At 33.7% G+C, this 23,031-nt stretch overlaps 4 protein-coding genes and 1 pseudogene across 4 annotated transcripts; 3 read left to right on the top strand and 2 right to left on the bottom strand.

Moving 5' to 3' along the window:
- Positions 1–127: 127 nt before the first annotated feature.
- Positions 128–2,494, top strand: LOC123921988 (annotated as a pseudogene).
- A 457-nt stretch (positions 2,495–2,951) lies between these two features.
- Positions 2,952–6,242, bottom strand: LOC123921536 (probable zinc metallopeptidase EGY3, chloroplastic). Its single transcript, XM_045974123.1, has 6 exons — positions 5,557–6,242; positions 4,634–4,831; positions 4,213–4,437; positions 3,829–4,067; positions 3,549–3,703; positions 2,952–3,376 (listed from the first exon to the last, which is right to left on the bottom strand). Exons 1-6 carry the CDS (start codon positions 6,082–6,084, stop codon positions 3,027–3,029), a joined length of 1,695 nt encoding a protein of 564 aa, XP_045830079.1. The 5' UTR covers positions 6,085–6,242; the 3' UTR covers positions 2,952–3,026.
- A 685-nt stretch (positions 6,243–6,927) lies between these two features.
- On the bottom strand, positions 6,928–8,863 carry LOC123921534 (phosphatidylcholine:diacylglycerol cholinephosphotransferase 1-like). Its single transcript, XM_045974122.1, has 3 exons — positions 8,336–8,863; positions 7,882–8,019; positions 6,928–7,496 (listed from the first exon to the last, which is right to left on the bottom strand). Exons 1-3 carry the CDS (start codon positions 8,708–8,710, stop codon positions 7,167–7,169), a joined length of 843 nt encoding a protein of 280 aa, XP_045830078.1. The 5' UTR covers positions 8,711–8,863; the 3' UTR covers positions 6,928–7,166.
- Positions 8,864–12,356: 3,493 nt separating this feature from the next.
- LOC123921987 (PTI1-like tyrosine-protein kinase At3g15890) lies at positions 12,357–13,643 on the top strand. Its single transcript, XM_045974739.1, has 2 exons — positions 12,357–13,005; positions 13,253–13,643. The coding sequence occupies exons 1-2, from the start codon at positions 12,737–12,739 to the stop codon at positions 13,641–13,643; spliced, it is 660 nt and encodes a 219-aa protein (XP_045830695.1). The 5' UTR covers positions 12,357–12,736.
- Positions 13,644–15,699: 2,056 nt separating this feature from the next.
- Positions 15,700–21,487, top strand: LOC123921533. The gene is made up of 5 exons (XM_045974121.1): positions 15,700–16,173; positions 18,019–18,157; positions 18,682–18,902; positions 19,508–19,681; positions 21,054–21,487. Exons 1-5 carry the CDS (start codon positions 16,006–16,008, stop codon positions 21,138–21,140), a joined length of 789 nt encoding a protein of 262 aa, XP_045830077.1. The 5' UTR covers positions 15,700–16,005; the 3' UTR covers positions 21,141–21,487.
- The last annotated feature ends 1,544 nt before the right edge of the window (positions 21,488–23,031 follow it).

Below are 23,031 nucleotides of genomic sequence, written 5' to 3'. Positions count from 1 at the left end.
TCATATGCTGCCATATCTCTAACTCAAAATCCGGATACTCTATAACTGCATCCCAGCTTTCAAGTAGTTCACGTCCAAAGTGTTTAGTCATATCAAGAAGAATCTCATCAACGTCAGGTGGAAAAACATGACTACCAACAGGTGCGGGGTAGCCGGAAAAAAAATCTGTGAATTTTTGCGTATCTTCTAGAATCTCATCGGGAAAACTGCATGTAGGTTTAGGTTTTGGCTGTAAAAGAGCTTCCTTGAACATACTTAAACTTTCCTCTCTTTCGGCTAGGCTTGTGTATCTTTTATTAAAAAGATAGCACCAACGTTCGAAAGTAATTGCTTCTTTTGAGAGTTTTACTGCAAGAACAAACAAGCATTAAGCAAACCAGGCAATATACTCCCTCCGTCCCAAATTATAAGGGAAAAAAGCCCATTTTTTTTGTCCCAAATTATAAGAGAAAAAATCATTTTCAAGAATGTTTTTTCCTTATTTTCATAAAATTAAATGCAAATTGCATTTAATTTCTTCTCTCTCTCATTTTCTCAATAAACAACAACCAATAAAAATTGTTTTTACATCTTCCTATGCAACTTATTCCAAGAAAAACCCACAAAAACATACTTCAAATTCTCATGTTTTACTTTTTCTTAATAAGTGTGATTTTTTTATTTTCCCTTATAATTTGGGACGGAGGGAGTATAATATAAGAAAGAAAGAAAGAAAACAAACAAACAGTGTTGTGTATTTTTTTGAACATGCTTTTTCTTCTGTAGGCTTCAGTAGGAGATCTCTCAGTAGGTTTGTATGCTTGGTCGTGGAATCTCCTACCTATAGTGGTTGGCGAAAGTGGCAACCGGCAATCCATGGATTTTGTTTTGCAGCTTGTGGAAAAGTATGTAAATATTTGTGGCATTCTTTCCACCCCTTTCTCACTATTGCTGTTGCCATCTTCACCATTATTTTTTGTGATTTGCTTGCAGAATCTTGTCTACTCCTAAAGCACCACTTGTTTTGGTTAATGTGCTTGCAGAAATGGGGAACAGTTAATTCCTCCTCCAGCATTTGAAACTTTGATCCATGTTACTTTACCATCTTCAAACAGATCGAAGGTAGATGTTCAGCTGGTTCTGGTAATTTTTGCATTTGGATGTGTCATAGCTTTTAAGCTTTCAAACTGATGTCGATATGTTACTTTTATACAGGATACAGAAAGATTTGTGGTCATATATCCCACTCTGAGAAAGGTGGCTCTTTGTGGTTCTCATGGATGTAAAGCAGCAATGCAGCATATTCAGTTTTGCTATCAAAGCAGCAGGAGAAGGTATGGAAGCCCAATTTTATTGTTTGATTTCTGCTCTCTTTTCTTGCTTAGATGAGCCAAAGGTATTCTCGTTATGAAACATTTCTATTTTTCAGACAATCCTGAATTATCAAAAGAAGCGGTCGGTATTGTGATTTGGTGTTTTTGCCGAAGCACTGAATGCTGCAAGCAATGGGTGAGTAACCTCTTTTGATCTAGAAGCATATTAAGATCTTGCAAGTTTTTTGATACCTCTTTTATGGAGAGCAAGAAAATTTTATTTATACACAGCAATCATGACACTCTACTTATTTGTTCTTATTCTTTATATTTTATATGGGCAGGAAAAAATTTATCAGGACAACATTGTAGGAAGTGTTGCAGTTTTAAAGAAGATTTCTGATGATTGGGAGGTGCAAGCTACAAAATTGTCTCCTTATGGGCCACTTAGGGAGATCCTAAAGCATTTTATGCAAAAGGTAGTTTTCAGCCATCTGTCTGCGTAATATATACTATCTGTTTATTGCATCTGGGATCACCTACCAATCATTTTGACATGGATTGATTGAATTGTTTTTATTAAAGTAGCAGAATGTTTGAACTTGGTATATGATGGTTTAACTGTTTTGGCTGCAGAATAAGAAGGCATTGGCAACTGAGACTGATGCTGCTCATCATGCACACTTCAAGGATGCAGATAAATATTGTAAGATAATCGCAGGAAGAGTTTCGCAAGGCCTTGGTTTGAGCTTTGCTGTTCTTGCTGCGGCTGTTGGTGCTGTTGTTCTTGCCCGCCGTCGTAAAGGGAGTAATATGCACCTAAAGTAAAATAAATCAATATTCACATTTGTTTGTGAAAATAATTTTTAGTGCCTATTATATTTCATAATAATGCAAATTAGATAACATGAAGGAGTAGCTCTACAAAAAGGAGAATCACATGGTGCTTTGTGGAATGTTATATGTTTATAGTCCTCATGCTTGGGGGGCTGCCCGCTCAATATGCCGGGCAAAAATAATTGTTTAAGGGATCAACAACCATGAGAATATTTCATATGATTATAACAAGCATGCTATAAGCGTTACGCAGTCGCTGCATGTCTCACTCGCCATTGTAGGTCCATGTATACGAGACTCTACAGTTAGATCGATGATAAAATGTGCATGTTCCTAATATCAGTATTTCGGTGAAGGAAGAACGTATCTCAGTCTTTAACAAAAAATCTAAATTAGTCTTTAAAATTTTCATACCCTTAAAACACCAAATGAACAGTTAAATAAGAACGTTAAATCCGACGTTTTTGGACACTTAAAAAGGAACGGAGGGAGTATATGTTTTTTGCATCTGGCATCACCTACCAATCATTTTGACATGGATTGATTGAATTGTTTTTATTGAAGTAGCAGAATGTTTGAACTTGGTATATGATGATTTAACTGTTTTGGCTGCAGCATAAAAAGGCATTGGCAACTGAGACTGATGCTGCTCGTCATGCACACTTCAATGATGCAGATGAATATTGTAAGATAATCGCAGGAAGAGTTTCGAAAGGCCTTGGGAGCAAGGCATGGTTAATTATTGCTATTGGACTGCATTACGTGGCTGTTTTATTTTATATTGTTTCATTTTTTTACTTTAGTAAATAAGTGGTTCCTACATTTTAGGAGAGGAAGTAGTTTGTGTTATACATGCATAATTACAAGATATATACTGCTATACAAAAAATTTACATTTTATCCCCTAAAAAAAGGATCACTTAGAAATGAATTGGAGAATGTCCCTCCAATATTAGGGAAAAGGGTGAGAAAACATATAAGGCCAAGTACAATACCCCAAGCATATCTACTTTCCCCTAGAGGAGTGATTTCATCTCTTGCAGGTATTTCTTCTCCTCCCCTAAAGAAAGTTGCAAACAATCCCCATGCCAAACATAAAACACTACCACTAAGACCACCAATGCCAAGCAATAATGATGTACCAAAAGATAACAATGTAGCCGTGCTTCGACCAAACATGGCTTGCGCAATTCGCCCTCCTTCAAGTCTTCCACATGGTAACAAGTTCAAAGAAGTCACCACCATCCCTACACAAGTATCGAGTTCGCGGAATTTACATTCACAATGATGTTTTTTATATCTTGCTATATCGTGATCTACTAATTTATATCTTAAGTTAAAAAACATGTTGATTTGCATACTGTATCATTCTTATAAGAAAGAAATTGGGACAGAGAGACAGAAATCACACGAACGCACCTAAAAGACCAGCAAATGCAAGTGGATCAACAGGAACTCCAACACCTTCAACGGCATAGGGCAACACATTTCCTAGGTCGTCAGTGTAAGGACCAATAACTAATTGAATAAAAGAAAGCAAAGGGTTGTTATAGAAAAATTGAGGCCTTATGTACCTGCAAATAAAGCCACAGAAAGTTACAAACAAGAGAATATAAATGCATATAACTTTTATGGTCATATTATATTTTTATCTACTGGCGGCATAAACACTTGTGAAGATACAATATGCAGAACTCACAATGCATTATCGCCACCATTGAAGCTTCCATCAGCCACAAATGCAGCAACGGCAAGAACTAATGAAGTCAAATATGCACTAGCAGTACGCGCAACAGGAATATCAAAAAGAGCTTTCTTGTTTGGGAGAAGAGATTCATAGTTATTCATCACTCCTAAGCATCCTGTCCAATTGGACGGTACCAAGAACGAAGGGCTGAGTTTAACACCATAACGAGCAGCTGTTACCCTGGTAGCTATCTGCACAATCAAAACAATTCAAACACAGAACAATTTAAACCTCAAAAGACAAAGACACCGACACATATAGTTATATTCAATTTCGGCTATTTTTTCGTATATCAGTGTGTCATCGGGTTTGGTAGAAAACTAAAACATAACTTACCTCAGAAACTCCAAGAATCGATACGAAACCACCAAATAGTGGCACAACATTAGCAAGATAATCATCAAACGTAGCATCAGGTTTAAGGAAGAAGCCACTCATCAAAGCAACTGTTCCAAAAGTAGTAACTGCTAATGCAATTGCACTTAGATAGCCAAAGGGATTGCTCAGATTAGTTGACTCAAATTGGAGATCCATTTCTGCTTTCGGTTGCACCATACAAACCTGAATGTATAAAGCACACAATTAACAGAAAGTCCTAATTTTTTTTTAGTCCTTTTAGTTTATGTATTGTTTGATTCTAATCTGTATAATATCTTAATTGTTTAAATTTAGTCCTCATATTTTTGCAATTAAACAGATTTATCCTAACAAATATAAAATATAAAGTGACCAAGATCTAAAGTTTATGGCAAAGTACCTGTTTGGTAATATCATCTTTTTGTTCTTCCATAAACCATAAGACAACTTCTCGACCTGCTTCATCAGAGAGTTTCTTCTCTAACTTGGGAATGACCTCATCAATTGGTCTCCTTAAATTCCCAATGAAAATGCCTCCGTCACCAAATCTTCGAACATCCGTTGCAAAAAATGTGTCAAACCCAAAACAACTCTTCAGCTGTACAAACCAAATCAGCAGCATCAGTGATATTCAATTCAACTATTGCACCAATAGATAGTGGTATACATTTAGTATAGTTGTAACAATTTTCTTCTGATAGCCTAATTACTGTATCATTTAGAATATCATAAATTTTTCATAAACCATTAGTTTATGCACCAACCTTCCTTAGTAGTCTAAAAACACAAACCAAAATCAAAATTACTTCCATCCGTGGTTGATGCGAGGGGTGTGTGTTTTTTAAACCCCAAGGCACCAAGCTCGATTCCTCTATCATTACTTCACCAATCAAACAAAACGAAAAGAAGGTAGGGACTAAGTTGTCCCAGTTTATTTTCCTCGAAGACTAAGGGTCTGTTTCGCAAGACAATTTCTGAGCTTATAGTTTATAGCTTATAAACTCATGATTATAAAAGACTTATTTGGTAACTAACATCTTCTCACGAGTTTATAGCTTATTTTGATAAGCCAATTGAATTAGCTAATTAAATATTATTCAAACATATATTTTTTTTGTGACATTTTATTTTCATAAGCCAAGTTCAAACACTAATTTATCAAACACTACAAATTCAATAAACTAACTTATCGACTGTAAGTTACAGTAGTTTATAAGATATTCGCTATAAGATATCTCCTATAAGATAATTTATCAGCTATGCGCTATTTTTCACCATGGGACAAGAGTCTCCTAGTTTTTTTACATGGACTATAGGTCTTACCTTGTTGAGATCAAGAGCTCTGAAAGTTTCCTCAGCTTTTTGAAGCCTCTCTTTTTCTATGACCAAATTACGGCGAACCAAGTTATTAAAAACAGCCACAATTGGATTATTCTTAGTACTCTCTGTATCAAGCTCCTTTAATTTCCTATCAGTCCTTTTCTTCTCCAGCTTAATAGCAGCTTCAATTGATGGATTCCCCATAAACTTCTTAAACTCTTCATCCGTTTTCCAATCCATTTCCTGTTGTTCTTTCTCATCCTCGTTTGTTTCTCTGCCAACATCATTATTGCCATCATTGTTGTTGTTGGTGGTGCTTATGTTGTCTTGTTTCTTAGGTGCAATAGAAACTGGTGATGAATTGGTTTCATTTTCGTCTTTGAGAGATGAAAATAATTTGAAGGAAGATGTGGTTTTTGTTTTCTTGGAGTGTAAAGAAAGAAAAGAATTGAAGTTTTTGTTATTTGTGATGATTGTTTTGGAATTGGTTGTGTTGAAAGGAGAGTAAGAAAATGGAGAAAGTGTTGCCATTGGAAATGTATTTTTCTTTTTTTGGAATTAGAGAAATGATGATGCTGATGATGATGATGAATTCATGGAAAGTAGATTAGTTTTAGAGTGGACAAGGGACAACTCAAGAAGGTTAGAGAAGTTTAAGGAAGATTCAAGTTCCTCAAACATTGTCTTTTTCTTGTTTCTCTTTGTGTGTGGTTTTTTGAATTTGATGTTGATGTCATACTTCCTACTAGTGTGACATGTATAGTAGGTTGATGACATGTGTAAGATAAAAAAAAAATAGTTTTTTTTTCTTAATCTTGTAAAAATGATAAAAGAATCTATTCATTCCAAACTAATTAAATTATAGTTAGTGTATTGGAATCTTCCAAATCTAGTTAGTGTTTTGGAGTCTTCCAAATCCAGTTAGATGAAAATATATAATTACTTCTACTGTCATTTTCAAATTTATTTTTTCAAGAGCATTATATGATTTTTTTTATTAAATTGGGATGAAAGAAATTACCTTAAATAAAGAGATATCTATATATGTACCCAAAAAAATAATATCTATATTTACAACTGTCTTTAATAAAACTTAATTATATTCTTTGAAGTTACAAATTCAAATGCTTAAATTAAAGTAAGCATTCAAAAAAAAAAAAAGTAAGCATATGTTTGATATCCCAGTTTTACGGAAACTATAGGGTGTAGTTTTTGGAAAATCATTGTGGATCGTCGTGATTCTGGAACATCCACCGTGATATCAAACATATACTAAATGTATGTTATAGCACTATCAAAAACTACAAGTAGAGACATCTCCAAATCAAGAATCAAAATTTGGTACATCACATTGTATGAGACTAGAATCCTTCATTACATCAAATATATTTTTGCAACAAGATATAATGATTATTAAAACAATTAGTGACATAAATAGAACTTCACATGATAGTACAAAATGATCTACATTTTTTTATAGTGAAAAACTAACCTGTATTTGGCACAGGTCATCTACCCTAGTTTGCATTACAATTACAATTCAAACTCTTCCTCTTTTTCACTACAAAAATTTCACACATTTTGTGTACCTTATAGCTAAAGTTCCATATTGTTCATGTAACCAAATCATGTTTGGAGACATGACCATTGACACTATTTTTAGCAATTTTCCTCTTGCTATCTTCAACATACTTACCAGCTAAAGAATCAAATAAATAACCAGCACCTAACCCAACAGCCAAATCAATAGTATAATGACCTCTTGTACCAAGCAACCTAATAGCTTGCAACACATTCAACACATCAAAAGTCCATGCCATCTCCCATCTCTTCATCCTCCTCATGTCTAATGAAGCTATCACCGAACCCGCCACATGCCCCGAAAAGAATAAGAAAAATGACACATTCCCAACTGGAAAGTCCACACCAGAACCCAAAAATCCCTATACACATTCAAAACAAAGAAAAACATGCATTATTTATGAGGTTGGTTATGCAATGACTTTGAACAATAAATTTGAAGTTGAAAAATCACATTTATTTAGGGTAATAGTTGCAAACCTAAACAATTCTAAAAATAAAAGTGAATCACTATTATTATATGCTTCTAGAAATAGAAATAGAATCACTTCTGAGTTCTGACAAAAGTAAATTCAAACATGCACTGGATTTGCTCAATTTAACCTCCATAGGACCAGATAGAAGATTTTCAACTGAGATATCATCTTGAAATTTAACTTTTTTGCAAAGGACCTTGAAATTTGTTCAAGACTAAATTGAATTACATAGAGGATTAAAAATCTTAAAAAAGAAAAATGAGATAATCACCTGAGGTAATGGTAACTGAGTAGAATACCCCAAAATCCCACGACATGTAAACATGAAAAGTGCTGAAATTGTAGCTCTAGGACGTCCTTCAATTAACCAAGTCCATAATATATAACTTGTTTGCATTAACACAAATACCTACAAAAAGAAAAACACAAAATTATAACACAAAAAAACAATGCAAAAAAAAAACCTCGGAAAATGCCAAAAAAATCAATTCAGAGATAACCATTAGAAACAAAATTAAAAATCAAATTTTGACACAAACCCATTTGCATTTCAATCAATCACATTCCATTCCTCAATTACCCAAGAAAAAAAAAACACAAAAATCCAAATCCAACAAAACACATATCGTTGTTTCAGATCTAAAGATATAGACAAAGTTATCAATGAGTTCATCCTATGACAAATTGTTCGGAAGAACCCGAGTTCGAATATGAATAATTCTCACCGTATTGAGTGCAGCAAAGAGATTATTCATCTGAGGAGAAGATTCAAGAATACGATGAAGAGAGCGTGTGAAAACGAAACCCAAATCAAACGGAGGAGAAGAATAAGGAACCATAAGGAGCGTGTATTCTACAGCCATGAAGAACAAAAGACCAAAAGCAAACAAACAAAGCATCCAATGATGTGTTGCCACGTGTACAACATCATCTAAGGTCCATTTCATGAAGGAAGCTGAAGAATAGAGAGAAGAAGAGTTCTTAGTCGGCATTGAATCGGTTGTTAGGTTGTTAACACCGTTGGAATGATGGGTGGTGGTGTTTCTGCGTTTGACGACGGTGGCGTCACCGGAGGAAGAGGCGGCGCCGCCGTTGTTCATGATAGCTGGAGGTGAATGTTGTAGTTGAAAGTGTTGAAGATTGCATTGGGTTGTTGAGAATGGAATTTATTCATTTATAGTAATTATTCGGAAGAATTGAGGTGGTCGGTAATGAAATGACGGAGTTTCCTATGTTAGGTTTTATGTTGGACTGTGAATAGAGGTGGGAACATGCCGGGCCGGCCTACATGGCCTTAAGGCCTAGCTTACATAGGCTCAGGTCAGGCCAGTCTAATTCTTTAAATAGAGCAGGTCAATGCTTTTTTATAAGTCTATTTAGCTAAAAAGGTCCGGCCGCAGGCCATTAAAAAAGCCTTTGAGGCCTATTAGGCCGACCTATTTAAGTTAACATGAATAATATTTTTATTACGATTATTATTTATATATTAAAATTTATACTTTGATTAAATTATAAATCTATTAACTTTTTAAGTAATTTAAGTTTATTAATCTACATTAGTTTTTAACATATATAAATGTATTATTATAAACTAGAATTGAAATATGATGACATATATAGTCAAATTCTCTAAAATATCAAATGGAACATTATTTTATTAGTTCATAAGAATATTTCAAAATAAATATAATTATTTATTTAAATATGTTCATATGAAATAGGCTTTTAAACAGGCTAACAGGCCACATCAGACTTTCAAAAAGCCAGGCTCAGGCCTAGAATTTAAGCCTATGATAGGCCACAGGCCAGGCTCAGACCTTCAATTTTTTGACAGACCAGGCTCAGGCTTGACAAAGTTTAGCTCGGCCTAGCCTATTCCCACCTCTAACCGTGAATTACGTTATTTTTCTGAAAAGGGTAAAGTTTTTTTATAAAAAAAAACTCTTTTTGTGGATAAAAAACAGAAAAGAGAAAATTTGTGAGTGGTGGTGATGTTGTTTGTGTGGGTAAGATTTTAATGACAATGTTGGGATTTGTGGTAGGTGATGTGGGTTTCTTATACAGAATACAGATCAGATCAGATCAGATCAGGATCAGAAGTACAGTAGCAAGATATCCACTTTTGCAGCATTTAATGTTACTACTAGTGTTTTTTATGTACTCTTCATTTAATTCTATTATTTACTTTTTTGGTACGTGCAATTTTTTTTGGAAAATGCTAAACAGTGTCTCGGGGCACCGTTTAAGGAACCAAATATAGTAATATCATATTGAAATTTGTGTCGAAAGTCTAAAAAGTGTTATTTTCAATTTTAAAATTTCCTTTTTTGGTTTCCTTAACCAGTGCCCCGAGGGCACCGGTTAGCATGACCCATTTTTTTTTTTAGATTGAGATAAGGCTCATTTTTTAATTGGTTCGGTTCACCTCGACTCGATAACAAGAGCCGATAGGGTGGACTGCAACATAGACACGTCTTATAGGTACACTGAAGTAGGACTGGTAGACTCGCCAAGATCGTTAGATCAAAGACTTGGCGCAATTTTTCTGCACGTGTTCATGGGGACAATTGTCTATTAGGTATCGGGTCTAGTAACCATATTTCACTCACTATGAAGGTCTAGCTTGTGATATATGTTCAGGTATATACATTATGCTAAAACTAAAACTAATTTACATTTACGGTGTATTCTTAGTTGATCGTCAGAGTGTTTATAAGTACACTTTCTATTTTTGGAAGTTGTTGCTCAATAGTCTCCCATCAACAACTCTCGCATTTCTTCAGGTTAGAAATTTCGGGTCATAAAAGATCAGTGGTGCCGTCTTCAGAAAGAGTTGACAAACTTTCCATTGTATAGGCCAACTTCTGGATTGTAGGAACAACAAGAACATCATCCTCTAAGTTTCATTTGATTTGGTGGGTAAATTTCAAGTTTTGATTTTATTAACCTTTATTGGGCTAATTCTCAAGAGTGAGAGAAGGTTATATGGCTTTTTGGTTTTGTTGCAAAAATGCTTCAAATCGGTAATAGTTCATGAATTTATAGTTTTTTTTTACAGCATGAATCTATTATCAATAGTTAAAATAATTGTTTGTTGTTGTTATTTCACTTTTGTTATTGGTTTAAATATAATTTTAGTCATGTAATTTTACAAATTTTTGTTTTTTAGTCATATTAATATTTTTTATTATTGGTTTTTATTTTTTATCTAGTTTATGAACTATTTGTTTATGTCAAAATTGATCTCTTTAATATGCAAAATATTTGATTTTTATCTCTTTAATATTAACTACTCAAGTATATGTCAAAAAAAAAACTACTCAAGTACTATAGTGAATATTACAACGCACATATATTTTAATGACTAATTTCAACATAAAAAAATATTTGCAGGGACTAAAACAAAAATAACTAAAAGTAGGAAATTTATATTTTCAATTATTAAAAAAAAATTGGTGAAAGATTAAAAAAATTACAAGGGCAAAAATAAAAATTGATATGTTTGTAGATCATAAACATATTGAAACCTTCATGTTTTTTTTCTTGATCAAATATTTGAGTATTGTGATTATGATTTTAATTTTTAAGATTGTATATGATTTTTTTTTCACCAATAATATCCGGCACATTTAACCTTTTAATTTGGTTCAGGGGTCAGTTCTGATATCAGGTGGTTTCAGACCCCTTCCGATCACAGTTTGCGGGGATCGAACCGTAATCTTTCCTATCAAGTCCAGCGCAATTCACCATTGGATCAACTAACGATTAGTGTATGGTCTTTCTTTAATACAAAAAAAAAATTAGGATTTACGAGAGGGTATAAAATTCAAGTTTAAGCTCAAAAAAGTGAATATTTGTGTAGTGTGACAAGGTGTATGTTTCATTGATATTATATCTGGAGATTTGTTGAATACACTTTTTTTTTTTATATTCATACTTTGGATTCAATTATATCTATATAATAATTGATGATTTTTGGTTACAAATTTTTAAGCACCTTTCAATTTCTATTTTAACATTTAAGTATCTATCTATTGATGCAGCAAAAGAGGAGGGAAAGATAAATTTAGATGGAGGGTGTTTTCTTTGAAGGAATTAAACTCTGCTACCAATAATTTCAACTATGACAACAAACTTGGAGAAGGGGACTTTGGTAGTGTGTATTGGGGAAAACTTTGGAATGGATCTCAAGTAGGTCCTTAAGTTATAAATGCAGATATTTTAGTCCCTTAATTACATTATAAATATTAGATTAGATTAGATACATTATATGTTTTGGTGATTAGGTGTTTGACTTAGCAAGAAGAAGAGGAAATATTTCACGAACTAAAACATAAAACCAAGTGACAAAAGTGTTTAATGTTTGTAATTTAAGGAATCAAAGTGAAAGTAATCTGATGGTTAAAAAGTTCACCCTTAAAGCATGAACAAGTGGAGTGTTCAGGGTTCAAATCTCGCATTTTTTGTTTGTTTTCACCACCAGTATACGGCTCACTGGACCGTCTATAAGTTGGTCCGAAGCTCAGTTTTGGCATCAAGTGGTTTCAGCCCCCTTCCGATCACAGTTACGGGGGATCGATCTGTGGTCCTCTCTACCAAATTCAACGTCAATCGACACTTGACCAACTAACGAGTAACTCAACTGCATTTTATGATTAGTAACATGGTTATTAAATTGTTGTACTATTCTCTCAACTGCATTGACAACTACATAACTATTATTGTTATTAGTGTAGTCACATATCATTTCAATATCTTATCAATTGCTTTCAAAATTCATGCCATCAAGTTACTACTGTCATCATCACATTATCTTTATGAATCAATATCTTCTAACATTGATTGCTTTCACATTGAAAGTGCCATTACTATACAGCCACCCTAACAGTTCCACAGTTATTATGATATCATGATTTGTTCCTGATCCTGAATAGTGAATAATATGATGCCTTTTTCTGCTAATAAGAATTTCACTATGTTTCTTACCTAATTATAGCATTGATTTGATTTATGCCTCTTAATGGTTGTAGGATTTGATTTGACCTTGTCATGTGTTTCAAAATAACATAACATGATCAAAAATTTCATGTTACTAATGTTGCAGTAACCCTTTTAACAAAATATTCATGCAGATTTCAGTGAAAAGATTGAAAGTTTGGAGCAACAAAGCAGATGGGGAATTTGCAGTTGAACTTGAGATATTGGGAAGAGTACAACACAAGAATCTTATTGGTTTACGCGGCTATTGTGCCGAAGGACAAGAACAATTAATTGTGTATGATTATATGCCAAATTTTAACCTGTTCGCCCATCTTCATGGACCACAATCAGCAGAATGTCTTCTTGATTGGAGTCGACGGATGAATATTGCCATTGGATGTGCTGAGGGAGTTGTGTGAGTACTAGCCTGAGTTTTCCTACGAGTTTTTGTTGCTCTTATTACATTATTCTTGATTCGTGTTACTTTCAGCAGGGTCGACCCAAGGTCTAAGCTAATGAGGCAAAGACTTTAAGTCTTGAAATGACTAACTATTATACTTGTAAAAAGAAAGGCCTAAACTTAAACTCTTTCACAAAAAATGAAAAATCTTTCTTGAAACTTGCTTTGGTCCTCACTTATATATATATGTCTTGACTTTTAGATACCTTCACCACCAAGCAACGCCGCGTATCATCCACAGGGATATCAAGCCAAGTAGTGTGTTGCTGGATTCAAATTTCGAAGCTCTAATTGGTGGTTTCGGATTTGCTAAGTTGATCCCTGATAGCAAAAGTCAAGTGACTACAAATGTTAAGGGTACCTTAGGCTACCTTGCACCAGAATATGCTATGTTTGGTAAAGCAAGTGAAAGTTGTGATGTTTATAGCTTTAGTATTCTCCTTCTAGAACTAGCTAGTGGGAGAAAACCAATTGTAAAGGTTAGTTCCACATTGAAGCAATATTCAATTATCCTTCTCAAGCAAGAATTGTTGGGTCGCGAGGGGAAACATAACGAATTGAATGACTCACATTTGAGGGGGAGAATGTTGTGACAAATGTGAGGTGAGTTAAATGAGAGGACCCATAAACCTAACACCTTAAGCCTAATGTGGATGATCCCCTGTCGACCATTCGTGACTCAACAATAACTCCACTTAACTCAAAAGCTTTGTCTATAGTAGGATTATTTTGATATAGAAGTCAAGAAACAGTAAGAATGTTTGATTTGTTAGGAGGAGGATATTAATGCAATATTTATGAATGAACCAAAACAGAACATGCCAACATGAATGAGTAAATATGTAATTATATTATTGAAAAAATAAAATGTCACACCTGTTGTTTTATTTCTTGATTTGAAGGAAAATATGACAGTTAAGAAAACTTATTGTAGATGAAAACTTCTGACATACATAGCAAACACAAGTACTATCTTTTGAGAGTATTTCTTTAGTTCCAACTTTCCAAGTAACATCCAACTACTAGCCAAGGATTCAACTCTTTTAAAAGATAGGATTAAGTTGGTGAAAATTGAATAATCGATATTTAATTTTATCACTTTACACTTAACTTCTTCTGTCCAAACTACTAATTCAACCTATCAAAATTATTTGTATTTGTTCATCTTAAAGTTAATTTTTAATTTAATTCTTATCAGAGTGTATAAAAATTAAACTTAATTTTCTTAACTTTTTCAAAAAGACTATAGGTTGAGATTTATGTAATTTTCTCCTTCCTTTATTGCTAATTTTAGATTTTAGATGATGACTTTATATGGGTGTAACTTTTTGTTGTTTTCTTTTTCATTAAAAAAATAAAATAAGAAAAAGATTGTATTTTATATGCCAGAAAACTACTATGACTTTTATGAGTTTCAGAGACTCAATTCAGCTACATTTTTATTGTCAACTTATCTAAACTTTTATTCACAAAAAATATATCTTATTTCTTCATCATATCTTACATGCTCCTAAAAAAGTACTCATAAAAAAACGGATTTGGAATGTCTGCACTCAAAAAATAGTGATTGTCATGTTGTTAACCATATTTTAACCGTTAGATTAAAATCGGACGATTCAAGTTTTAAACTCAAATTTTATATTTATAAAATTAAAATTCAACCATAAAATCTATATCATATGATCTTAATTGAACAGTCCAAATATGCTAATTGCATGCCGTCACACTATACTCAATATAAAGGATTCACATTCTGATATAGTCGCCTGCCTTTAGTTTATTCAGTAGGTTTATTTTGTCATTATCACACACAATACAATCTCCATGTATAATCTCTCTTTTAACCTATTTACACGCATGATCCTACAACTTTTATAATCATAATCATTGAGAATCCTCATCCGAATGGAAATGTGTAAAAAAAAAGTGTCTCAAATAGAATTACTTCATCAAGAAAAAACTATATTTTATTTGTTCAATTCTCTAGTCCATAGGATCTGCTGAAACCCTAATGAGCTTTAGAGGCTCAATTTAATGACATTTTTGTTTGCCAACCCAATTCACTTAAACTTTTGTTAAAAAAACAAAAAGTTTTATTTGTTCATCAGAACATAACATGTATATTCATAAAAAGTACTTCTTTTGTCAAAAAAGCATCTGAAGTTGAATGCGTCGAAAAATAGTGACGATCATGCAGCAAATCATATGTAGACCATTATATCAAAACCAGGCGATTTAAATTTTAAACTCGAATTTCAAATTCATAAAACTAAGATTCAACCTTAAAATCTGATCTTGATTAGACAGTCTAAATATGTTAACTACATACAATCCACTGCAGTGCACTGAATCAAAAAAATATTGATTCTTTATATTCAAAAATGTTACCGTTGTACTATAATCTCTCTTCATTAAATTTATGATCGTAGAAAATCTTAAACCGAATCAAATCAAATCAAATTTAAATTACTTCATACTAAAAATTTACGAAAAAAATAAAAATTAAATTAAATCACATTTAAATTCTATAAAGATCATAATCCTCTCTCTCCCTCTCTTCTATAAAGTTTAAAACATCGACTGTAATTTTCACAATAACAAAGAAAATCACCATTACTATAAATTTCATCTTTCTACTTTTTTCACTTTTGAAGATTTTTTTCCGACCAAGAAAGAAAGAAAGAACGAAACTAGTTATGTTTCAACCACGCGCTCACAAGCACGTGACACCGCCATAACTAGTTTCTTCTTCTTCTTTATCGCAACTATATAAACCCTTCTCCTCAATTTTCAACCTTTCTCTTTTGTCAACTCCATCACAAAAACCTAAACTTGACGAAAACCCCTTTTTCTCAAAACCCTAACCCTAATTGAATCCAATTGAATATAGATCGTGGAAGGAAAAACAAAGAGAAGGAAATTGGATCGAATTTGATAGTCAGCATCGAACGAACGATGTCTGCTGCTGTGTGCGGAAGCAAAAGATCTTTCTTTGAAGAACTTCCACCTTCTCCGCCACTTTCTAAGAGGCTTCGTTGTTCATCTGCTACTTCTCCGATTCGTTTTCCGACTCCATCTCTTATTGATCAGCTCACAAATCTCTTCCCTCATATGGACCAATTGGTTGGTACCATTCCTTTTTGAGTTTAGTTTTCATTTTTTGTTATTTTGTTTCGCTTTCGTCCCCGAATCCCGGGTTAGCTTTCGCTTATTTAGGGTAAATATATAATGTATTTAATTGTTTAATTTGATATGATTTATTTAATTTTGGTTTGGTTTGTTTTATATTATTTATTTTAATTTTTGTTCAATGCATGAATTTGTTTATTAATCATGGAATTTGGGCTTCTGTTAATGCGATAATTCGATTTGATTAACTGATTATTTAGTAGTTGCTGTTGTATCTGTGTTGAAGATGGTTAGATGAGTAATTGTGTTAATTTATAAGTGTTAAAGAGTCTCACTTTGAATAAGTTATGGCCTTAAAATATGTTTATGAGTGGGGGCAATAATCACCTTAGAAGTCGGTTTTTTAGACCTAACCCAAAATTCTAAGAATAAGGGTTTGTTTATTTGTTAAGGGAAGGGGATGAGAGGTATTTTAACGGAGGGAGAAAGATTGAATTTGAATAGAGATATATTGTGTTTGATTCAGGAGGGGCAACAGGTATTTTTCCAGCCCACTAGACCGCCTAATCTGGTTCAGGGGTCAGTTTTGACATCAAGTGGTTTCAGTCCCCTCTCGATTGCAGTTGTCGGGGGTGCAAGAGATATTTTAACGGGGATATTATTTAAATACTCCTAGCAGCTTTTGCTTAGCAAAAGTTGAACCTATGATGCATAGGTACGGGCACGAAATATGGAAAATTTTAGAAAAAAAACCGAAGGTACAGGTACATTAATATAAAATGCAAAAAAATAAAATAAAAATAAAATAAAAATTTGAGTGAATTACTACTGTCATGCATCACAGATTAGCTTTTTTTTTTGTCCTTCGTTTGTACTATTTTCATCAAAATAAAGAGAGAACTGAAATGCAATAAAAATCAAAATATTTTCTTCTATTTTTCCACCTCCGGCACGTTTTTGCCATATTCACCATTGCAAATCAACCAAACAAAAATTGGTACCGAATATTACGTACGGTTCGAGTTCGTACGTGTACCGGTAAAGTACCCGATACGGATACTTCACCATTTTAAGAGTGCCCATGCTTCAGAGATTTGAACAAATCGCAATTGTTATGCAATATGCTATTCAATACTAAATATTTATAAATAGCGGCTATAGCATTGCTGCGTAGTGGAAATTGAGTTTCCCTCATATGGACCCACTGGTACCATTCCTTTTTTGAGTTTCCTTTTGATATTTTCGCTTTCATTAAATCTATTTTATATATATTCAAGATAATTACACTTGAATGAAAGGCAGACGGATAACAAACTTTCATTTATTTAGGATAAAATATATAATGTATTTAATTTGATATGATTTATTTAATTTTGTTTTATATTATATTATATAATATTATTTTATAGTCCAATGTCTGGATTTGTTTATATATTAGCTGGTGCGGGCTTCGGCTGTTGAATGACGACGACGATAATTCGATCTGATTAACTGATTATTTAGTATTTGCCATTGTATCTGTGTTGAAAATGGTTAGTGAGTAATTGTTGTTTTCTTAAGGGTTGTATTTATTTATGTTGAAGATGAGCAATTTTTTTATTAGGGTTTGTTCGTTTAGGGAAGGGGGTGAGAGGTATTTTAATTGAGGGAGAGAAAGATTGAATTTGAATGAGATATATTGTGTTTTAATGGCGAGGTTAGTTAAATAGTGGCGCTAGCACCATAGCATTGATGTGTAGTGGAATTTGAACAAACTGTTATTTTTTGCGACCCGCAATTCACGATAGTACCGTGTATAATTTAATGTGACATTTAATGTAAGCATATTTTATCTTTCAGATTCTTGAAAGAGCTCTCCAAGAATGTGACAATGACCTAGATGCAGCCATCAAGAGCCTGAATGAGCTTTATTTGGGAGCTGCCGGGGGAAATTTTGGAGCTGCTGAAGAATCGGAGATTGATGTTAATGTGGATGCAGGTATGGTTGGCATTGGCGAGTTAATGTCTGGTTACTTGGTTGCGTTTGTTTTTTGACCATTTGGTGTTTTCGTTTTGTTTCATATTTTGCGAAAGGTCTCATTTTTGGTTATGTTGGAAACAATTAAAAGTCATTTTCAATGTTTTCATTCTTTTATCCGGAGGCATTTTTTCTATTCTAATGACATTTTCCCTTCTTATTTCTTTCATCTTCTCAGTAACCTATCACTCTCTCTGCTGTTTCAGTCATGCGAGTGTCACTCCCTCTCTATCTACCAAAATTAAATACATTCAGATTTACAGTCTTTGTAATAAATCCCATCTACACTCTTTCACCCACACACATGCACATTGCACATACACTCTTCTTTACTCACTTTTTTTTCTTCTCAAAATTTGTGTCAAGTTTTCACATCATGAGCACATTTCTAGTGTAATATTCTTTGGTGACCTGGACAAGGGCTATGAAGGATAGGTAGCTGAGTTGAATGAGTTGTTAACTAGTACTGGCTATAAACTGTGCAGGTAAATTGCAAAATGATGGCAATGCCTCTGCTTCTGAGAACCAGTCTACTTTGAGCAGCCTTCCTGCAGATGGAGCTGAATGGATTGATTTTTTTGTTCGAGAAATGATGGTTGCTACCAGTGTTGATGATGCTAGAGCCCGTGCTGCTAGAATGCTGGAGGTTCTAGAGAAATCAATCAATGAGCGGGCAAGTGCTGAGAAAACAGATGTTCTTCAGAAGGTATTTATGCTTAGACAATCTAAGATTCATGTTAAAACTGTGTTGTCTTGCAGATCACAAGGGAATGTCCTTTGTGAAGAGCAAGGATTATTGAACTATCAGTAGAACAATATTGTGTTTTGAAATGTGTTTGTTTGAGGAAGAGTGTAAAATCTTTGTTGTTGACTTAAGATGAGGTGGTTCAATCCTAATTTTTATTCTAAAATATTTGTTGTTGTGTGTAACGAATCTACGTAATTTTCTTAGTTTTACTTGTTTATTTGTGAAGATAACACTGAGGGGAGAGAGTGGAACAAAATGGCTTAGACAATCTATTCTATGGATCTTTGAAATATTTTGTCAGGCATTCTCATGCTATTATATTTTTTTCAGCATCTTGTTGATAGCTTTTCAGGAATGGTTTTTATTATCAGGGTACCCGGATTTAGGGTGGTCCTGGCAATGATTTTCTTGAGCAGTTGACCATTATGTGCATGTGTGCTTGCTCGATATCCTTATATCTTAGAACCTATTAATCGTTTAGTAGTAACTGTATTATATTTTTTTCCCCTGTTCTCCTCGGTTAAGCTTGTATCTTAATTGGCACAAGATGTTTTCATTTTCAGGAGAATTCAATGCTGAAGGGGCAAATCGAAGTGCTGAGTAAGGAGAGAAACTCTTTCAAAAACGCATTTAGGATCCAGAACGAACGTCTTGCTGATTATGAGAATAAGAATCAAGAATTGCAGCATTTGAAGCAGTTGGCCTCTCAATACCAGGAGCAGATCAGAACACTTGAGGTCTGATTCAGCTTTATCCCTTTTAGTTCACTGTCAAACAGTTCACCCTTAGTTAACAGAGTTAAAATTCCTCATAATTTAGTCTGATTTTTTTAAAGATGTGGTTCAATTTTGACACCGTTCCTTTCAAAATGGGTAGAAGGGTAAAAAGTGATGTGACTGAATAAGTATTAGAAATTACTTCATGATGATAATTTTAGAGATTCATGATTGATTCCCGAATCTGATGCACATTTTGATAGGGTACTAGTAGTAGTTGGAGCCTGAAAATGCATTGGTGTCGTGTATTTCTCTCCCTTTGGGGTTGGGAGCTATGTTGTCGATAGCGTGCTATAGCGCTGCGCCCCTCTACTGCCACACCATAGGCCTACGAAGCGCCATTAAGAGTAGCGTCAATAGCAGCCGCTACTAGTGGTTGAAAAGTGGTGCTATCGCAGGGCAATCTCGGTATCATAGCGGTTTGATGGCTGCTATTGCAATTTTGAGGGGAAATTCTCAAAAACTCTATTTTTTTATTTTTTTTATTTATTTTAATTTGTTGAGGGTCGTGTTCGATTGTTCAATTGTGCCTGCTTTTTCGTTCTTCTTTTCGTACTGCTGTCATCGTTCCTTTGAGTTCGAGTTCTGCCATTGCTGACTTGCTCTCGTTCAAGTTCTTCTCTATTTTCTGTTCTGACATCACTGTACTCCCTGCTCTGTTTCCTGGTTCGTTTTTGTTTTCCTATTTGTCCTTCCTTTCTGTGCAATTTATTTTGTTTACTTTTAGAACTTGCTTTTATCTTTTCTTTATGGGATTTCATTTTGATTACATTTAGAGCTTACTTATTTTGATGGGAAAAGACAAAGTTGATTATAACTATTAAGTTTGATTGTCCCTTTAATTCAGTGTATTTTTCTGTTTGAGTATTTATGTAAGTTGTCAAAACAAAACTTATGTTCACAATAGCAGTCATCCTGCTATCATACTGCTAGCATTTTTGGAGTTCGTCGCTACACGCCGCTATGAGATTGACAACATAGGTTGGGAGTTATTTATGTAATCTCTGCTAAGTACTATGTGTTGGTTTAAAAGTGACTGTTGGAAATTTCAATTAGCTCGTCTTCTCTGAATTTTCTTCCTTTTGTCGGACACCCAATTCTGCTTCGGTTGGAAATGAGGAGAGGCCAGTGATCAATTATTGCATGATTGCATCTCATAAGAATTTAATTGTTAATATAAAATAAATTTGGTTACTTGTTATATTCAGACAAACAAATTATGAAGTGGTGGGTGAAAAATCTAAACTAAAACAACTATCAAGGTTCAGCTGTAGTCTATTAAATATTTGTTTTCATACATGCTGATGAATTCTGTATGTGTGTTTGTCGACAGATCAACAACTATGCTTTGGCAATGCATTTGAAGCAGGCTCAACAGGGCAACGGATTTCAAGGGCATTTCCCACCTGATATCTTCTAACTAAATCAATGTGTAGAATGTCATAATAAAGGCGGCAAATAGTTGCACCGAGTTAATTATGTTCTGTTTTTTATCGCGACAGGTTAAGCATTGGTATACTTTGTGTAGCTTCTATTGCAAGCATGCTTTCTGTTTCTATAGTTCAAGAGTGATTCTATCCTATCAACCAATATAGAACTTGATAGATTCATTCCCATATTTTGCCTATTTTTCGGTTTTTATTTATTGTCACTGCTGAATACCCTCAATGTTCAAGATCAGTTTGATATTATCATTGTTGACTATTGGAAGTTTGGTTTGCAGAACTAAAATTTACCATGATATTGATATAGAACTCATTTGTTATAGTTTTGTTTTTATTATTTCTCATTCTTTATCATGAAAAAAAAAATGACTTTTAAAGTAAAAAATTCAACTTTATGAATTTTGATTGTGTTTGTTCGAGATTTTTATGCTAACCAAAACCTGAAAAAGATAATTTTCTTATCTCCTTATTTTTCTTAAATGAAAAGCTGTTCTGTTCTCTCCTGCTTTTTAGAAGTATCCCTGCAATCAAAGAGAGAGCGCTTAATGGTATAGGATGAAATGAATTAGTTTTTAAATCTCTTTTTGTTATATCATTTTAGGATTTGTCTAATGCGAACAAGTAAAATAGTCTTCATTATACACAAATGTGTTTTTCATCATTAAATCAATAAATTTTACCATGTCTCATTTGATTTAATGATAGGATTTATTAATCCAATTGTGAATACTAATGTGTGGTTGCCCTCTCTTCTACAATCTACACGTTGACTCATTTAAAATCCATTGCTGTTAAATCTTTTGTTGGGTAGAAACCAACGCAGGCTTGCTTCAATGGCCAGATAATACTTCACCTTATGTTTGCAGAAGAATTGGGCAACCATCTATGCAATGCAATTTACTACGAGTGTGTGTACAACATCAATCTTCTTTTCCAAAGAGGGTTGATGTTAATAGTTGCTTATTGCTTGTTAGACAATCTAGTTTTAAGGAAGTTCCCTTTTTTGTGAAATAGTTTATCCCAATTCTGGGAAAAGCTCTTCACATTTCAGATTATGGATGCTTGGTGGATACTGAGGTCAAAATTCATAGGGGAAAAGTCAAATAATTGTCCCTTTAATGTAGAATAACCTTGACCAAGTAAGTGATTGGAGTGTTTCCAACGGGAGTGGATTATCTCCAGTGAGATTTTCACTGGATTTTCTCCCGTTTAAATCTCATCCATTAATATTTCATCTCACTCTTTATTTTATATTTTAAGTATTAATCTCAATGGTTGAGATTCCACTGGACTGTTATGTTATTGGAGAGGATCCTCTTCCGTTTCCAACTTATCCTATGATGTCAACTCCTATTCCAAAATGTTGTCTTGCTGAAATTTAGAAGTTTTAGAGAACCTTTATATGAGGAGATGGTGATCAAGTGCGGAAAGCTCACATGATAAGCTGAAACACTTTCGCCGAGGCCAAATAGTGATGGGGGTTCGGCTTTGCGAGACTTGCACACAATGAATCAAGCTTGACTTTTAAAGCATGTCTTGAACATAAGGATTAAGGAGTAGGGGAGATTGGCTTTAGTCTAGTGTCATAAGAGGTAAGTATGGTTGCAGTAGATTTTATCAATGATCCTTATGGCTAATAGTTCAGGCTCCTAAATTTAGCCCCACTTTTGGCTTAAAATGAAGGGTTTTAAAGTTTAGGTAGATGAAAAAAACGGTTTATTTTGGCAAGACAAATGGATTGATGTGGATCTCAAGCTAGAGAACATTGTGAATAACATTTTGGGAATTTGAGGAATCAACATGTTAGTGATTTACGTAGAATTTATGGACTTACATAAGTTTAAATAAGCTTTTTGAACCGGGAAG

This window comes from Trifolium pratense, linkage group LG4, assembly GCF_020283565.1.
Source record: "Trifolium pratense cultivar HEN17-A07 linkage group LG4, ARS_RC_1.1, whole genome shotgun sequence".
Taxonomy (NCBI): domain Eukaryota; kingdom Viridiplantae; phylum Streptophyta; class Magnoliopsida; order Fabales; family Fabaceae; genus Trifolium; species Trifolium pratense.
This window is presented reverse-complemented; position numbering and strand designations above follow the sequence as displayed.

What these genes read in the sequence shown, in the direction of transcription:
- LOC123921536 (XM_045974123.1), bottom strand. Translation starts at nt 6,084, where the DNA reads ATGGCAACACTTTCTCCATTTTCTTACTCTCCTTTCAACACAACCAAT. An exon ending in GAGCTCTTGATCTCAACAAG is followed by an intron (nt 4,832 to 5,556) that starts GTAAGACCTATA and finishes TGGTTTGTACAG; the next exon opens with CTGAAGAGTTGTTTTGGGTT. An exon ending in AAGATGATATTACCAAACAG is followed by an intron (nt 4,438 to 4,633) that starts GTACTTTGCCAT and finishes TTATACATTCAG; the next exon opens with GTTTGTATGGTGCAACCGAA.
- LOC123921534 (XM_045974122.1), bottom strand. Translation starts at nt 8,710, where the DNA reads ATGAACAACGGCGGCGCCGCCTCTTCCTCCGGTGACGCCACCGTCGTC. An exon ending in TCTTTGCTGCACTCAATACG is followed by an intron (nt 8,020 to 8,335) that starts GTGAGAATTATT and finishes TTCTTTTTGTAG; the next exon opens with GTATTTGTGTTAATGCAAAC. An exon ending in CTCAGTTACCATTACCTCAG is followed by an intron (nt 7,497 to 7,881) that starts GTGATTATCTCA and finishes GAATGTGTATAG; the next exon opens with GGATTTTTGGGTTCTGGTGT.
- LOC123921987 (XM_045974739.1), top strand. Translation starts at nt 12,737, where the DNA reads ATGCAGATTTCAGTGAAAAGATTGAAAGTTTGGAGCAACAAAGCAGAT. An exon ending in GGATGTGCTGAGGGAGTTGT is followed by an intron (nt 13,006 to 13,252) that starts GTGAGTACTAGC and finishes CTTGACTTTTAG; the next exon opens with ATACCTTCACCACCAAGCAA.
- LOC123921533 (XM_045974121.1), top strand. Translation starts at nt 16,006, where the DNA reads ATGTCTGCTGCTGTGTGCGGAAGCAAAAGATCTTTCTTTGAAGAACTT. An exon ending in TGATGTTAATGTGGATGCAG is followed by an intron (nt 18,158 to 18,681) that starts GTATGGTTGGCA and finishes TAAACTGTGCAG; the next exon opens with GTAAATTGCAAAATGATGGC. An exon ending in AAACAGATGTTCTTCAGAAG is followed by an intron (nt 18,903 to 19,507) that starts GTATTTATGCTT and finishes TTTCATTTTCAG; the next exon opens with GAGAATTCAATGCTGAAGGG.